The following is an 18,919-nucleotide window of genomic DNA, read 5'->3' on the forward strand; positions in this document are numbered from 1 at the left end:
TTTGCTTCTCAGACCTCTTTCTGAAGTGAAGGGTCAAATCTGTAAAGAAGTTTGGAGCATCCATGTTGAAAGGTACGGCCAGGGCATTGTAGGCAAGGGGTTGCCAACCCTGCATGGCTATGGATATCTTTGCAGAGGATCCCTAGTCAGGCTTTACCAACAGCACAATCCAAACCATATCTACTCAGAAGTAAGTCCTATTGAGTTCTATGGGGCTTAGTAAGTGTGTTTAGAATTGCAGCCTTCAGGGGCATCCATCTTTACTCCTGAGTGCTCCTATCTCCACAACACTAGGCTCCTTTCTTCCTACAATGGCCATCTGGTGACTGGCCTGGCCTGAGGGCACTTAAATCCTTCTTGCCAGAATCAAGTAGGCTAGATTAAATGTTCCCTACCCAGGCTCTATCTTTCAGCTAAGATTTCTATCTTAATTTCCAATCAGAGAAATGTTTTTGTTTGAATTGTATGCTTCAAGCAACTGTGTTGATGCTTAATGTATCATGCTTAATGACATCACTTGGGACCGCCCCATGACATCACTTGGGCCCACCCCTGTGATATCACTATGACCTGCTCCCATTATATCACTAGGGCCCACCCCTGAAATCTCAGGCTTTGGGATGCTTCTGACCTGGCAACCCTAGTCAGAGGTTCCCCACTGCTGCCCTAGAACACTAATGAATGAAGTTTAAAAGCATAGGTTACAATAGAGAAGAGGACATAGATTTGTTTAATATTTGTACATGCTAATGTATATGTATGGATTCATATTTAGAAATAATAATTATTAATTAAAATAGAAATTCAATACATTTCATAATATGGTAGGCTGTAACCAGGTGATTTGTGTATCTGCTCAGTTTGTGTCCAGGTGCTAATTGTTGATGAGCCATCACAAGGCCCCTGCTCTCCCCCCTTAGGATTCTTTGCCTTTAAACGAGACTTGGACTCAATAACTCTTCAAATAGAGGACTAGAATCTGTAAAGTAACATGCACAATTACCCTATTTCAGCTGTAGCATGTTAATGGGAGCAAGCATGCTTGAGCCTTGGAACAAATACTCCTCTCTTCCCTCCTTGTTGCAAGAGGACAATGAGAAACATCCACTTATTGGTTTATATTAACTGCAGTTTTTTGTTGCATCCAAATGGAAACTGTGGTTAGTTTAAAGTTTGAAACAAGCCAAGATCAAACCAGGGATTGGTATTCAGTGCTAGTCCTCCTAAGAGTAGACCCATTGAAGTTAGTGAACATGACAAACTTAGGTTCATTAATTTCAATGGGTCTCCTCCGTTTCTGATCCTGGCTTATTTCAATAAGCTATAGTTTAATCTAACCACAGCTGCCAGGCTGGACAGAACAACAAACTGTGGTTAGTTTTAAACCAGGAAGTGCTTGCTTCTTATGGATGGGCTGGAGGAGGAGAGAGAAAGGGGAATGCTTGCACCTGAAGAGACTTGTTCTTGAAATGCTGAACTATGCTTTAGAGTTAAGTGGGCCTGTATGATCTCCAAATCAGAGTGCCTGAAAGTGTGATACCCAGCAGGTGGACGGTTCTGCTCTGTTGACCAGGTAAAACACAAGGCTAAGCTACAAGCCATTTATAAGACCCAATTCCATAGTGCTGGGCAGTCACAGGGATCACTCATGGTTTTTTTTTTTGTGCCTGAAGAGGGCTCTGCAACCTGAGCATGCATAGCTATGGTGAACTATCCAGGACTCTGCATGCTTTGGTTTGGGGAGAGTGGTGGGTACCAAGTTAAGAGGACTGGTGGGATAAATTAGGTCCATGGCCTGGGCCAGAGGATTTGTATCCCTCCCTTAAACTAAAGTCCTTAGACCAGGAGGTTTCCGTTAAAGCCCTGGCTCCCCTGACCATGAATTTCCTTATTAACTTCATATAAATTCTACCAAATATTAGTTATGTAGATTCCAGTGTCAAGTATTTTTCACATTTGCTTTATGGTTGTAAATGTTTTATTTGTTTTATAATTGTGTATTGATTGTTGTAACCTGCCCTGGAACCTTGTGGCAAAAGGCGAGTAAAAATCTAATTAAATAATTAAACAAAAATAAGAATTTGAATGCTGTAAAATGCTAAAAGTAATAAACACGTGTGTTTATCTTCTCAGTTAAAACAATGTTCTCGTTAAAAAATCACGTATAATTTTATTGGAAATGAAAAAAAAAATTTTTTTACAAAAGCTTTAAAGAATGTTCCCACATTGGTATATTCAATGCTTTGTTCCTTCACAATCGTTAAAAAAATACAAGAATTTTTTAAAATTGGTTTCAGATACAAATTAGTAAGGATTTGTGTGTGAAAGAATCAGAAACACCATTCAGCATAAATTACAGTATCGCCCCTTTGTGATGCCAACTATTTATATCACAGTATCAAATGCTTGATCATCTGAATTGTGAACATGCCCACATTGGAGGTGGTGTTGGGAATAGACTGAACACAACTGGAATGGCACATACGAGGTCCCATGATATGGCTATGCAGAGAAAAGAGGTTCTGTTAGGAACAGGCTTCTCAATAGCTGGGGTCACTAGGAACAAGGATTAGCCTCCATGTCAGTGGTGTCTCAAGGTCGCCCCTTTCCTTGGTCCATATAAATGAAAAATGTCTATTTCACCCCTATAGTGGACTAAGTGCTACACTTGGGGTCACTGTTATAGGGATGGCTCTTCTCCCAACATTTAGTTCTCATTAAAAGGGTTTTGCGGGAGAAGGATGGTGGAAGAGCCCTTCTGCCAGGTATATGTCTTGCCTGTATTAGTGACGGGCATCACTGGCTAAATATGCATTACTTGGCATACCTGGAGTGCATTACATTAGGGGAAAATGGTAATACTTATTTTCCTTTCCTCACAGAAGTGCTTGTAGGTGTAGGCTCTGACTGAGAAAAAACAGGCTTTGTTTAATGACTTTCATTGGCCTGTTGGTGAATATGCAATTGCAAGACATCCACCAAAATTCTCGAAGCAAAAAGTGCCTCCAGTCATTTTGCAAAAATGGCTTGGAACACCAGAGGACTTTCATCTTGCATTTGCCCAGTTGTGTTGGTGTTTCTTTTCCTGATAGAATTAATTAGCTACTTTACCCAGTGCGCAACCATCATACTACTTCTAAAAAGTTACATTAATCTTCCAGTACTATCCCACGGACAAAAGTTGGAAGCATCTATCTTTAAAAATCATGGGAAGACAAGCTTACTCTGCATAAACAGATTGGGTATTTTTTTTACTATAACTTTGATTATCCGCAGTTATCTCATAGCTAATGGTGGCCAGTGGGGGAAAAACTGGCAAGAAATTTTTGTTGCTCCTAACTTCCTGATTTAGAAACAGTTTTGTCTCCTAAAATGTAATTTTTGAGCCCAATTCCTCCTTGTTCTACATAGCTGGGTTTTCGTTTGCAGTACTATTTGCCAGTTTCATAATTCTAAAATGCTGAACTATATTATTACAGGCATGATCCAGTCCACTGTAGGCATGATCCAACCTATACATACATAACATACAAAGGATCACTACAGGACTAACAGAGTCCTATTTTTGCATCTCAAATGCCTATGTGCACAGGCAGTGCAAAAGAGGGAGTCTTGTAATTTGCTATGTCACAGCATTTTGATTTCATTACTCTGCAATTACAAAATAAGAAAGTGGGTTCTGCTGTATCTTATGTCAAGGTTCTGGAATCTTTTAAACTCTTCTATTCTAACACATTGAAAATATGCAAATTTTGCTGATAAGTAGTATAAATACACTAGAATTTATAGCCGCTGTACACAAGTTAAAATCTGCTATGCTCTACACATGTGACAGTGCAAGGGCTAATATACAGGAAAATCAAGTCTCAGTGATGTTTCTAAAGATGAAATAATGAAATACATGTTTTTTAAAGGATGGCCTATATTTTGAAGCTTTCAGTGCTTTCTAGACCTTTCAGAGTCTCAATGGAATGGACTGATTGGATCTTAAATATATTTTAATTATGAATTTGAAGGGTTGATTTTTTATCAAATTCAAGCCACTGTATAAATATGCTGTGGAATAAAGTGGAAAGTCTGGCTCATTGTGCTGGTCTGTATAAAGCACTTTAGCCCAAGGGTGGGCAGACTTCAGTCTTGTTGGATCTGCTTTGTTTTTGTACTAGAACTCCAAGATCTACTAACCAGAGCCAAATGCAAAAGAAATACAGTTGCAGTTAAAGAACGGGGTATCTCTGAGCACATTCTGGGCCTAGGAAATTGTTTTCACTACCAGAACTGGACTGCGGTCACAGCCCTTCACCCGATTGTCCATGCCTGGTCAGTTTTCTTTTTCTATTTCAGATTGTTAAGCAATTGGGAGATAGGAACCCTTGCCAACCTATTGCAAATGACCCAGAGGTCTGTGAGTAGATCACGATTTTCCTTCTGCCCATCCTTGCTTTAGGCTTCACAGCCAATGGAAGATTCAAGAGTGATGAGGATCACCTGTACTTTCAGGATCCAGTGGATCCTGGGCCAGCTCAGTTTTTACCTACCTCAGTAATGCCCCATTTTGGGGCTTTCCATAGCCCCTCCCTGGAACGTCTCATTTGGAGGCTTTCCTTGGACCAGAGATACTTCCGCTTGCCTGCAAATTAGGCAGGTAAAAGAAGGAACCTCTGGCAGAGTGACTCTGGTGTCACTCTGTGGACAGAGGCCAGTGGAGAGTTACCTCTAGCCAGTCTACAACCCCCCCAAACCCAGCACAAAGGGGGGCTGGACTGCAGCCTAAGTAACTACCTATAGCTGGGTGAAATGGAGGTAAATACTTGTTAGCATTCTAGCACAAACCCATGAGCTTTGTGGCCAAACAGCACACTCCATTGGGAAATATCTCTTTCACAAGCTATGCTGAAATGAATGGGAGCTGCTCAAGAGTGGGCATATTTTATTTATTTCCATTCAATTCAAAGAGTTTTCACAGAAGAACTTGCTGGTAGATTAGTAATTTTCTCTGTGCCTTTTTCATAGATATAAGTATTCTGAAGTGATTATGGGCCTTTGTAAATAGCAAAGACGAAAAGTGTGTCTAACACTAGCAGGAATCTGTAATTATACTGTGATATTCTATTATCACATAATGCAGTAGAAAAAGGGAACCCTTGGTGGGGGAAAATATAATGCAAGTACTTGCTCAAGAAAAAAAGTATTATTTTGTTAGCAAATGCAAACAGCAATCTGACTGTTGGGAGGAGGGCATTTTACCAGCATCTGGACACTGCTCAAGTAAATAACCTTTGCCTGTTTTTCCACATGCACACACAAAGACTAGTTCCTCAGATGTGACGCTAAACTGTGGTTTAGTATTACATGCATGATCAGTGCACTTTGGGCTTGCATGCTCCTCCAGCATGGACACGAGATTCAAAACACTACTTACAAACTAACCAGAATTTCTTCTTTCCCCTGAACTGGGGTGGGGGGAGAGACTCTGGTTAGTTTAAACAATAATTTTCTAATAAGTCAGGATCATAAATCACTGGTCCTGTTTTGATTAAGCAAAACAGGGTTTAAACTAACCAGAGTTTATCCAGTTCATGTGAAACAAGAAACTCTGGTTACTTTAAACCAGAAAGTGCATGTTTCCAATCTCCTCCTCACAGTCTTACTGTTAAAGAAGAGAGCAAACAAGCTTGAGGTGTGCTTCCGCTTGTGCACATAATTTATCATAGTAAATGACAGATTACCATTATGTTCAAAATTGGGGCAAAAACTCATCTGAAAAAAATACTTTGTAGAATACTCCAAGTTTGTTCTTTCAAATATTCAAGCTAGGACATTAAATCATGTTTGAATTATGTACATAAAAGTACTTAATGCACTGGTCCAACAAAATAAGTGATAAGTCTATTTTAAAATAGTATATTTTATGAAACCATATTTAATTGCTTATGGTAGAGGTTATTGAGAGTCCACACCTACATAGGCAACCATATCTTTGCTCATTTGAAAAAAGAATTTGTGGAGCTTAAAATATTGAAATGTAAGCAATGGAAATTGATCCTATAAACATTAACACATTGCACAGTCTATAAGTTAAGCAAAACTGAACCCGGAATACAACATCTTACGTGTTCGGAATATTCAGGGGGAAAACTAACCAGCATATAGACCCAATATGAACCACATGAATATTTAAAATTTTGAACAACTCATTGTTTTCAATTCCTGAACAATCTACTTCTCTCTCAAAAAACTTTCTGAAAACTAAGCAAAATAATACTAATACATCCCAAACTCCAACAGCCAACTAAGCAATTGAATGACTGTTACTCAGATTTATTGAAATCATTTAGAAGCACATATGATGTGATACATTATTGGTGCTGGAAATCAACTCTTAAAACAAAATTGGAAGAAAATAGGTTTTATGCATAAGGAAGAAGCCATATTCACAGTTGTATCCTAAATATGATTTGTTTCAGTTTTTATTCCTATAAATATGTTCTCCATTCTGCCTCTTCTGGGATTTTAGAATAACATTATTGTGTACAACCACAATAATCCCAGGAGATGCACAGGTAACTTCTTCACATCTTAATTTTCTAAACCTGAATGTGTTGGCTACTGTGCTACTGTTGAAATTCAGACAAAAAATGATGCTTGGATGTGCATTAAGAGAGTAGACAAGGGCTGCAATCCTAACTCCACTTACCTGGGACTAAGCTCCATTGAATATAATAGGACTTACTTCCAAGTAGATATAGTTAGGATTGCTCTGTTGGGTCACTAGTTCATGTTAGCTAAATTCTATGTCAGCTCAACCATGACAGCAATCTAACAGAAACAGAAGAGTAAAATATTTCACATCTTGAAGTACTTAAGATTTAAGACATAAAAGCTTCTCAAAGCAAATAAATGACATGTGACATAATAATGGCTATTTGGGACATGAGCCACTGTGTGTAGTGCATACAGAGCTATAGGATCTCTTCTCCACAGTATCAGACAAAAGGCTTTCCCAGTCTGGTACCTGAGATCCTATAACTAGAGACGCTGTGAACTGAACTGGGACCTTGCATGGCAGAGATGGGTGAATCTATTAATTCTGGTTTCCCTCAGTTTCTTTATTTTTCCAGTTTTAAGTTCTTGTTGTTCACATTCCCACATCAGTTTGTGGGTGTTTCTTTTAAGTCCTCATGAAAATTCATCAGCATTTTAAGTGAGAATTTCTTCTAATATACACATTTTTGTATGCAATTTTGCCTAATATACACATTTTTGCAAAACAATTTCCCCTATGCATTTTAGTGTGTTATTTTCACAAATATATGCATTTTTATTCACACTATATGCATTTTTGTACACATTACTTGGCTGGAGAACTGCACTGCAAAATTTGGAGAAGTGCCAATTTAGAAAGGTGACTCTTTCAGTTTGTGTATTGTTTCAGAAGGTACGAATGAGGTATGCTTACCTTCAAATATGAACTAAATTGAATTTCTCCCCCATCGCTGTGTGTATGTATTTTACCACTGAGCTATGCACTTCCCTTGGGTATCTCATTGCCTACTCACAGAAGACAACAAAGAAGCTTCTAGGTGTTCAGCATGCAGACCTGAATGTCTTCAGAGCGGAAATGTGACTCGCACGTTTGATTTCATACTCCGTAGTGGAGCTCATTATCTACTGCAGACAGCATTGTGACTGGTGATTAGGAATGTGCTAGAATTCTGCCTAATTCAGATTTGGTACCAAAGTTTCCATTATTTTGCTTATTCTCTATATCATTGCTGATCGGATTTTTATATAGCGATTTTCTGTGGCTATTTTCAAAAACAGATTTTTTAAAAAAATAATCCACCTTTAAAACATCAATATTAAGAACGATAATACTGATATTTCCTATATCGATATTTCCTTTCAAAATATAGATATTTCCTTTAACATTATCAAATTTCCTTTAAAATTCTTTATATTAATATCAATTTTTTGTGTGAGGGGAAAAAACAGATTGGTAAAAGCAGCAGTTAGTGGACAAAGAATGAACTCAAATTGATATCAACCAGTTAGGTCAACAGAATGCTTTCAAACTGGCATCAGCCAACGGATCCCATCACTGCTGGTGTTATGGGAGCCTGAGGTACAAATGGAGAATTCGGTCCTATATATTTTACAATAAATAGTTTAAAATATACCATCCAGTGATCTTTTTCTCAAAACTAAGTTCCTTGTAATGGCTGGGATGCAAAGAGATAGCTCATGTGAACCCAACAGCTTGAGCATGCCAAGCGAGATTTTTGATTTTTCAAATTTGAAAACCAAACCTCTATGCCATATTGCAAACTACTTTTGAAAAAAGTCCCTTCAGATTTACAAAGGATTTACCATGTGGCACTGGAGGGTGGGGGGAGCTATTCAACAACTACATAGGGACATGGGAAACTACTTTATGCACAGTCAGGCCACTGAGGGATCTAGCTTTGAATTACTTACACTGCCTGGCAGAGGTTCTCTAATTTCAGACAAGGGATATTCCTAGCCCTATCTGGAGATGCTGGGGATTGACCCTGGGACGCTTTGCCTCCAAAACAGAAGATCCAACAATGAACCACTGTCCTTCTATTGACCACGTGTAAGTATGTGATTCTGGCCAAAGTTTTAAGGCAGAAAAGAACCCATACTGAAAGGAAGGAAAATCTTTCTATTTGGATGTAAAAATAAAGCATGATGAAATAGGGACAGTTTCCATTGAGACACATGCAAGGTCAGAAGTGATGATTCCACAGACATTTTTGAGAGGGTGTTTTTTACTTTTTAAAAAACCTTTGTTTAAAATAAAGGAAAAAGAGAGAGCAAAAGCCAGCTTTTCCCACGGTTTCTCTGGTGATTTACTAAGCAGCATTGCCAGTATAAAGGTGGAGAACTTCACAGTTTCTTAAGCTTATAATCACACCCTATAAAAAGTTTGGAAAGCAAGAAGACAAAAGATTCTTAGCACGTTTGGTGAAAAGAAAAAATGCCTATGGAATTCACTGACAATGCAAAGCTCAGGTGGTTTCAAACCATGAGGAGGCCTGGCCCATCGTAATGTGAGCCATTGTGGCAACTTTTAATACTTATTTCATGTTGAGTTATTAGATGCATTGACTCCTGAGAAGAATGTTCTGGCAGAAAAAGGATAATGTCCTTTTCAGATTTATTTATATGTGTGTGTGTGTTTGTTTTTTTAGGAAAGCAATGAAACTCAGAAGGGATACTGCGATACATATATCCTCAGCCGAATGACGGAGCTTCCTCTGAAGTTGATGACAGTGTTAACAGTGATCATCTCCAGGTCCAGCAGAATGTTACGTGGCCCTTTCAGAGGACGGGTCATCACTAGAGTGGCACTGATAGGTCCAGTTTGCTGTGTGGAAAACACAAAGAGAAGAGATTGAGGTTCTCCAAACATGTCAGGTGAACTTAGGCTAATTCCTCCAAGACATCTGCAACAAAATCATAGCTCTGTTGCTAAAGGCAGAGGAGAACTTTATTACTGCAGGTGACTGAGGATTGTGGCCATAATCACCAGTAAGGATCTTTATGATTGGCTGATTGTTTGACATCATCCAGATTTTCCCAGCCAAAGTTTCTGCACAGCAATGGAAATTCATTTTCCTTGTAGGTTCGCTAAAGCAGGAGTGGGGACTCTTTTTCAGCCTGAGAGCTGAAGCAACATATGTACATTTTACCTCTGTAGTAGGCTAGTATCCACACACCTCTCTCTGTCCTCCATTCAGGCAAGGAAAAGTCATTGACAGAGATCAAGGACACATTGCAGCCATGTGTGCAAAGCAGGGCCAGTGAGGGGCGTGGCCTGGGGGATGGCTGGGGAGAGTTCTGAGGGCCAGACAGAGAGGCTTGGAGGGACACATTTGGCTTCCGGGTCTGAGGTTCCCCATCTCAAAAACATTTACTTGAATTTACACCTGTATTTATCAATCAAGATCAGATATGGGTTATTTCCACCTATATTTTAAATGTTACATTTTGGATGAAGTGGACAACATATCTAAATGAATTAAGAACCATTTCTGTTGTGTCTGTAACAATTATGCAAATTCCCAATGCCCCAGGTGACTCTGTTTTTGAAGCATTCTTTACCTGTCACTTCCTGTTATTGCCATAGTCATTATTTTATCCTGTTGCCATGTATGGAAAACAAGGCCAGCCCCAGGCATGCCGGGGCCCTTGGGCACCAGCCTGCCCCGGGTCCTGGCAGTCCTCTTCTGCTATTCATGGCAGGATTGGTACCGCAGATCACAGGGCGGGAGATCCCAAGCTGCCCCCCATTCCCTAACTCTACTTACCTTTCTTTGTGCTGTTTTTTCGGCGGCGCACCTGCACATGCAGGTTTGCCATCAGTCAAGATGGTGGCCGATGTTTCCCTAAGGGGCTAAAGCCTTTAGAACCGGCCCTGATGGAAAGGTATTTGGGGATGTGCTGAGCTGTAAATAGGCTAAATATTCAACATACAGCCTTCTCGGTACACACAAACATGCAAGCAGCTATGTCAGTTTATTAGAAAATATCCAGAAAGAAGCAGTAGCCTAATACCTTTATTACGACACTGTTAGTTATGCTTTCCCCAACAGCAATCCCTTCTGGGCCTGGGTTTAAACTCTAGTGGCGATGAATGCCATAGCACCACCTAAGCATAGCCTGGTTTAAAGTTTAAAACATTTTTTTTAAATGCTCTAATGTGAATTGTATGTTTTTATGTTGTATGTCGCCCAGAGTGGCTGGATAACCAGCCAGATGGGTGACTAATAAATTTAATAAATAAATAAATAAATAAAATAGCATTTAAAAATAAAAAGAAGAATTTTAAGTGCAAGATCCTGTCGCCAAATCCTACTCACCCGCATGTAGAATTCTCTGTCCTCATTTCCTGATTTGATCTGGAAGATGTAATAAGCACCAGGGTAGCGGGTTGTTGCTTGCATTTGGAATATATCAGATGGTACTGAACGTCCTGAAACATCCATGTCTCTGTACAAAATGGTGAATGGCTGGTCTCTACAACCAGGATTTTCAGCTGGACACATACAGTGACTGGAAGAACAGAAATCATCATCATCATCATCATCATCATAAAAGAAGTAATAGCAGTAGTTGCAGCATCACCACCACCACCAATAACAACAAAGAGTCATGTTGCAGTACCTTAAAGACCTACACATTTGTGACATAATTTTTCATGGACTAGATTCCACTAATTATTATCATACTGATGTTATTACTGACGTTAAGCAAATCTTACAAGACAATTATTTTTGTGTTGCTTAGCAGGAAACAAAGTGGCTATCTGGTATTCTAATGTATAACACAACCTCTTTGTCCTTAATTTCAGTTTTCTCTACTCCTCCATAATCTACACCCTACACAAGAATTTATCAACCAATGTTTGAAGTCAATTGCCCATTAAATTAATCAGTTTATAATACTTATTACTGCATCTCAAATCAGGTGACATTCCACAGTTCACCTGACTTAAATTAATACACAAATCATTTATTCTCTGGGTTCTTACACCTTAAATTCATTACTTGAATCAAGAGAGGCACACAGACAATGTACTGTCAACATCCTTTATAGAACAGTTCTTATTAAAATCTAAACTTTGAAAACATTTGAATGAATTGACTGAGTGAAATCAGCTCAACTACTACTGACTGCTCTTCATAAACATTTCTTCTAGCTTAACTGTATATAGAGCTGAGTCTCCTGCCATCCGGTGGTCAGACAAGGAATTTTATATTTTATGCCTTTTAGTATTAAAAGAAAAGGGAAGGACAGTTCTCATATCATCCTCTTAGGACCATGCAAGACTATATATTAGCTCTGGGTCTATTACCTTAAGTGCAGTTTTCTTCCTTGCAAATTGCCAGCATGGGAGCCTGATCCAGACCGGGACCATAAGCATAGGGGATGGATGTCTCGAAGGTGGCAATAAGAGAATGGCCCTTTTCTGTGGTAGCACACCCACACTTACGGCATGCTCTTTGCAGGGAAGCCTTCCTGATACCAACACTGCCAGTTTTTCAGAACTATGCAAAGGCATATTTATTTGGATAGTAATAATGGTCCAGCTTTCAGTGGTTACCTTTTGGTGTTCATTCTTGTGCTGGGCGGGGGTGTGTGTTATTTGTCATACTTCTATGAACACGTTACTTACTTTTCGTTGATCAAAATATAAGGTTCCTCACATCTTACTGGGTCTATGCATTTGAACCCCCCTTGGACATTAAAACATGTTTGTTGCGAGGTACAAGTGTGGTTCCCAACCTCACATTCATTAATGTCTAAAATACAAAAAATAAAAGTAAAAAAAATTGGGGTATTTTAATATACTTTTTAAACCCTTAGCACCTTTTTCAGTTAAAGTGGCACAGTAAACTATTAAATTAAACATCTCAAAGACTCCTGAAGCATGCCCACCACATATAACACTCAGTGTGATGTAGAGTAGGGTTTAGTATTAGATCTGGACTAGGGAGACTTGGGATTGAATTTCCACTCACCATGAAGCTCACTAAGTGACTTTAGGCCAATTATACATTCTCAGCCTAATCTACCTCACAGGGCTGTTGTGAGGATAAAACCGATGAATGCAGCCCTGAGATCCTTGAAGGAAGGGTGAGATAGGATAGGGGTAAGTGGAATCAACCCTCCATTATGCTAATATACAAACTGAATACCATCTTGATTTACATTTATTTTGATAACATAAAATAAAACTGATTATGCCAAACCATGCAACAGCTTTTCCTCATACAGTAGGGCTCCGCTTCTTGGCATTCCGCTAATATGGCACCAGAGGGCGATCAGGTGGGGGGGGCTGGAGGTTCCAGCAGTCCAGCTGATCGCGCTGGAGGAGGGGAAGATCAGCTGTAGTGTGCTACAGCGGATCTTCTCTTCTGGCGTGATCAGACTCCCACTCAAGCTGATTGCGCCCGAGGAGCAGAAGATCTGATCTTCTCCTCCTCTGGCGCAATCAGCGGGTTAGGTTCCAGACCCCTGCGCTACAGCTGATCCACTTTTTGACAGTTTTCACTTTCTGGCGGGGGTCTGGAACCTAACCTGCCGTATGAGTGGGGCCCTACTGTACCATATCTCTCATTTATGGCACTCTGAAAACATGCTAGATAGTGTATAAGGATACTCTTGATTGATTGCTAATGGTCACTAGTGAGTCTGGACCAGAGTTCTAGAAGATATGTAAATGGCAAAGAGAAAAAAAAATTCCCTTGGTGCAATATACTTAACAAGAAAGGGATATTTCATATATGCTGGAAGAAGGCATCCCAGAGGATCCAAGTGAATAAATGCTGCTTGCTTTGGGGAGAACTGAAGCTGCTTTAATGATTACTGCTGTTTGTTTGGGTGCATGCTTGTATCAACATGTATATATATATATTTTAAAATGGAAACGCAGTAATACTCCAGTGTGCTCTCTCATCCAAAGGAAACAAACCCCTGTATTGGCAGTCCCTGGAACTTCTTTCGCTTGGACAGTGGAGAGTACCTAACAATACATAATTTATGGATGCCAGAATCTGACAGCACTGCGGCCAACACAGGTAATTCCATGTTATGTGTATTCATTAGCTGTGAAGAAGGCAATCAGATTGTGGACATAAGCAGTCAAATACCCCACAAAAATAGGTGGTGTAATCCAGCAGCCCATCTACCATAAGGTCACAATCTTGAAATGTACTTGCCACTTAGTAAAACAGTATATATTTGGACAACCCCCCCCCCAAACAACCCATATACTTCGCTCATTTTTTAAAACATTTTGGGGGGTAATTTTCAATACATATAAAAAATTTTCCTCATTGTAGACAGAAATAAATAAAATAACAATATGTTTGTCTTGCATGTACCCAAAAAAGAAGAGGAGGGAGGGAGGGAGAAACAGTAAAGACAACATTGGCCCAACATCTTGCAAATGTGAAATTTTCATGCATCATAAAATTTACTCCGGATCAGATCAAAACTCTCAACCATTGTTTTATGTGTACAAACCCTAAACACAAGGCAATAAAGCGAGTGCGTGACTAAAATTCACTATGAAGTCTCCTCAAGGAGTTATAGAATTAGATACAGCCACCTTGTGGGGGGCATGATTTGGCTAAAATTAAAGGGAATTGGGATTTCATTAAGGCCCCCAACTATCTTTTCTACTATAATTGGAGCACCAGTGCGCATGCCATGTAATTCATCTTGTCATGCTCCATGTTTGCCTGCCTCTATTAGCAGTCCATCGGTGTAGTCAGTGAATGGAGAATGCTGCTAAGAGCTAATGCATGGGGCCATGCTTTATAAGGCTTCTTCACAGTTGGTTCATTCCATGTTATATAAGTGTGCACACAACTGTGTTGGAGAAAATTTCAACATGAAGTGGGATGTACATGCACAAGTCAGCAGCCTCCTCCCTGATTGAGGCTGCACTTTCCATCACAGCGTTTACACTGTCCTTTTTCTATCTGAGCCTGTATTCAGATGCACAACAGATTGTCTCGAGGACTTAAGCTATGCACAGACTGCATTTCTGCTCTGACAACGTGGAAAGGAAGATCTGCTGGGCCTGGTCTTTTGATAAGTGGGATCCAGGGCAGTCGGCACTTCTTACCAATTATTTTTGGTAAAGGGGAATACTAGGCACGCACAGACGAACAGTGTCCTAGACTTAAAACATAGTTACTTGCTAAAGTATTTTAATAAGTTAAATGCTGTCCACAGCTCAGTAGCAAACAAGACCATGTTTAGCATGGAGTCAACTTTCTCTTTTAAGGTCACTGGGAGATTTGCCACTTTCTTCACAGAGAGAGTAGAAAAGGGGAATAGCGTGGGACCTGTTGTGCAACCTTTAACTACACTGGAGAATGGCTCTTAAGCCAGGAATCTTGTTAACTTTAATGACACCACTCACATAGTTATGTGTTCAGTGGCATTGCACAATAACCCCCCAAAGTGCATTGCTTCCAATGCAAATTCTGTAATTGCTTACAGACAATTGTTTGTTTCATTAACTATTTTTATTAATTATTTTTTTGTTTCAAGAAAAAAGGCTATTATTATTATTTCCATTTATAGACAGCTTACTAAAAGATCTCAAAGCAGTTTACAATAGAATACACAAGGTACAATAAAAACATATCAAATTAATTTACAAAGCAAAACACAGAAACAATATCCATATCCATAAACATATACATAGACACAGTATAAAAGTCAGAATTCACCAAGGGAAGCCTGTAAGCCACCCTCTCCGCTCTATGAAAGTGTCAGAAAACTGAAATTATGTTGACCATGGAGGGGGGGAATATGTTTTCTACTGATTACAAAAAAAAAAAAGGTAAAATGTTCTTACCCTGGCATCGGATATCATCAAGAAGAACATAGCCAGGAGGGCAGAAGCAGTAATAACTGCCTGGCTGGTTGACACATTCATGTTGACAAAGAAATTCTGAGAAGCTGCATTCATCCATATCTGTAAATTTAGGATTATGAAGGGTTAACAGTTCATTCATGATAGGTTCTGATTGTTATTAACCTAATGGGTAAGGGGTTCAACCTATATTTCTCAACTAATTTTCTGTAATGCTATCTTAGGATGCCTCCTGAGCAGGGCCGGATTATCCATTAGGCTTAGTAGGCTGAAGCCTAGGGGCCCGGAGCTCTTGGGGGCCCATGGGGCACTGGCCCGAGAGCCCCTAGAGCTACAGAGGGCCCTCTGCTCTCCTTCCACGATCCACAGAAGCCGCGGATCACGGGACGAGAGCTTCTGAACCGCCCGCCATCCCACCGCTTCACTTACCTTTTTCACTGCTGTTTTTTGTGGTTTGCCAACAATCAAGATGGAGGCCGAGGTTTCCCTAAGGGGCTGAAGACTCTGCCACCATCTTGGTTGATGCCACACATGTGTGCCTAAGAGGAGAAGGGCCCCCCAAACACCAATCAGCCTAGGGGCCCTCCTCAGATTAATCCGGCCCTGCTCCTAGGTTGTGTTGGGTTTCATTTAGGGATGTAAAAAGGCATAGTTTTCCATTCTACCCTGTATTCATTGCATATAGCACTGTTTCTGTTCTGCTGCAGCTAATCTTCCACCAAAAACTACATTATTTGTCTCACTGTTCACTGTGGTGAAATTATGAAACCTACATAATCAGTTACATAAATTATGTAAAGTACATTGTCATTATCCACTATTTCAATGCAAAGGAAACAAATACGAATGAGAAAAAAATAATAGATTATGTATCATTTGCGGACTGAAAGCAATAGCAGCAGCAAAAACTGAACATTTTGGTGGATTTCTATTCCAGACATGGGAAGAATAAGTGAACATCAGCCATTTCTGCTCCTGTTTCTATTTTGTTGGAATATTCAAATATCTCTAGTTTCAATAGAGGTTGGGCCTATCCTATGCAACCCATGACTCATCTCACAACTCCAGATCTGCCTCCACTGACAGATAGCAGCCCGTATTTCATCACCCACTGTGGTGACTTCACACTTATTCCCCATCATATGCCATTTCCTGAACTTCTTGTCCTGTATGACAAGTGCAAGATGCCCTTTTCCTTCAGTTTTTATCCACCCTGCCCACTTATGGACAATGGAGCTCCACAAATGAATCACTCAGACTTTGTATGTTCAGCTGTGCCACTCTTGACCCACATCGGGAGATCACCTGCCTAAACTGCCTTTTCCTGGATAAGGGATTATGTCCCAGGATAAACCTTCCCCTCGTAACACTGGCAGACTGTGTAAATTATGTTATATAAACCATGGCCATAAACTAATACAGAGACACCAGACTAGCTACAGATGAGTGCAGAACTAGGCCAGTCAAGGATTTCACAATACAAGGATGACTAAGCAATCTTCCAAAACTTAGATTGAAACCAGATTTAAATGAATTTTATTTGGGGAGAAGATATGCACAAACCTTACATTCTGAAGATGCCCACAGGACCAAAGCAATTCTAGTGTTGAGCCAAACTGAGGGAAAGCTAAGATGATTTATTCCCTGCTATATTTTGACACTGCTGGAAGGGCAAAGGAGGTCTGTGTTTGTTTGTTTTTGCAATTTTAAGAGCAGCAGCAGCATGTGAATTTGGCCTTGGCCCCTAGACACTCTAATCCCAGCACTGGCATTCTGTATCTCTTAGGGACATGATTTCTTTCTTCCTGCAGTTTCTGCAAATATCAAATGCAGTCAGATACTGAACAAAGGAACATGTCTAATAACAATAATAGTTATTTTAGCGCCAAATTAAGAACTAGTGGACTAGTAAATTTAGCAATTTTTGGTGCTTTTCACATCATGGAAACGCACTACTGTAGAAAGGTTAAAACTAAGACAGAAGGCAGATATACCTGCTCAATGTTGGGCATGACGTATTATTTCCCTTTTTAAAGGAAAGCTTTCCCAGTTGAAAGGCCTAAGACAGAGGGGGAGAGGAATCCTTTGCAGCCTGGGGGCTGCATTCCCTTCTGGGCAACATTCCTAGGCGGACACAGGCCAGTGGTTGTTTGGGTCAGAGCAGAAGTGGGTGGAGCAACACATATAAAATGTGCCTTTGTACAGGAGGTTTGTTTCATACTTACTCACACACCCCTCTGTATCCTCCACTTAGGCAAACAAGAGGCATTATCAGAGTTCAAGGACGCATTCCAGCCAGGCAAAAATACTCGGGTGTGAAGCAGAGCCAGTGAGGGGCATGGCCTGGGGAGTGGGAGTGTGGCCTGGGGATAGTTCTGAGGGCCAGACAGAGAGGCCTGGAGGGCCACATTCACCTCCCCCGGGCTTGAGGTTCCTCACCCCAGCCTAAGAAGTGCTGCTCCGTCCCTCAGCATCCTGTATCCACACACTGAACGTCCGTTTTACTGATAGCCAGGCATCATTGCATCCATGCATGATAAATCGAGGTGGGGGAACCAAAAATATTTTCCAGAGATTTATTTTTCCCAGAGCTTGAATGGACTCTCTCATTTAACTAGCCACAGGGGACCTTTTCATAACACAACTAGGCTTAACTAATCATTTTCAAATTAAACCAAATGTTTATAGTGCTGTAACTGAAACAAGCATAGAAGCACTAGAAACAGTCATATAATCCTTACTGCAGTCATATGCTTAAATTTATTTGACTGCAGTGATAATGGTCACTGGCAGCGAGCTTGTGGTGAGAACATTTGTAAAAGCTCCTTTAGTTCAACTGCAGGAAGCCAAGCAAAAGTTCAGCAATTAAGTGGCACTAATTCAACCAAATACATATAGCTTAGGGTTGCCAGGTCTCCGGTTTTCTGCCGGAGTTTTTGGCAAAACGGGGCCGTCTCTGGCCTCCGGCCATAGTTTGTTTGAAGCCGTTGATCTCCGGCTTTTCAGTGTCTCCCTCAGGCACGCATGCGTGATTGACATGCGTGCGTGATTGACTGGCCGCCTTCCCACCCTTTGTCATTGAGGGAGGGACTACTAGAGAGACAGGAAGTGAGTAAAGTGTAGCCGCCGCCCCTGGAGCAAGAAGGCCTCGTCAGAGGAGGCCGGCCCAGCTTGTTGGTAGCTAGGCCTCTGCTTGGGAGTCGTCGCGCCGGGGAAACAGGCTTGGTAGGCCCGAGAGAGAGGGGGGGGCAGGCAACTGAGCTGTGGAGTAAGCAGATTCAGCCCCACTACACCTTCTGCTATTGCAGACAAATACCCCCTGCCTGGGTCATTGCTCCCACTCTTTATGGACTCCATAACTGAAAGTAAACTGAGCTGCTAGAGCCATGAGGAGGGGGAATTGGCAGGTGAGAGGTAAGTTTAAAGATTCCTCTCTCCTTTCCAACATTTGCATTGTTAACCAGCCTGGGATGGGGTGAAACAGAAATATTCCAGATA

At 40.6% G+C, this 18,919-nt stretch overlaps 1 protein-coding gene across 1 annotated transcript in view; it reads right to left on the reverse strand.

The window, feature by feature from the left end:
* Window positions 1-9,147: 9,147 nt before the first annotated feature.
* Window positions 9,148-18,919, reverse strand: part of FBLN5 (fibulin 5) — a 111,147-nt gene continuing 101,375 nt past the window's right edge. The window contains exons 8-11 of the mRNA XM_061611970.1: window positions 15,404-15,523; window positions 12,203-12,329; window positions 10,887-11,079; window positions 9,148-9,391 (exon numbers count right to left, since the gene is read on the reverse strand). Coding sequence (XP_061467954.1) covers window positions 9,230-9,391; window positions 10,887-11,079; window positions 12,203-12,329; window positions 15,404-15,523 — 602 coding nt within the window. The 3' untranslated portion in view covers window positions 9,148-9,229. The remainder of the gene's footprint in view (window positions 9,392-10,886; window positions 11,080-12,202; window positions 12,330-15,403; window positions 15,524-18,919) is intronic.

The sequence above is a fragment of the Rhineura floridana genome, chromosome 2 (genome assembly GCF_030035675.1).
Source record: "Rhineura floridana isolate rRhiFlo1 chromosome 2, rRhiFlo1.hap2, whole genome shotgun sequence".
NCBI lineage: Eukaryota > Metazoa > Chordata > Lepidosauria > Squamata > Rhineuridae > Rhineura > Rhineura floridana.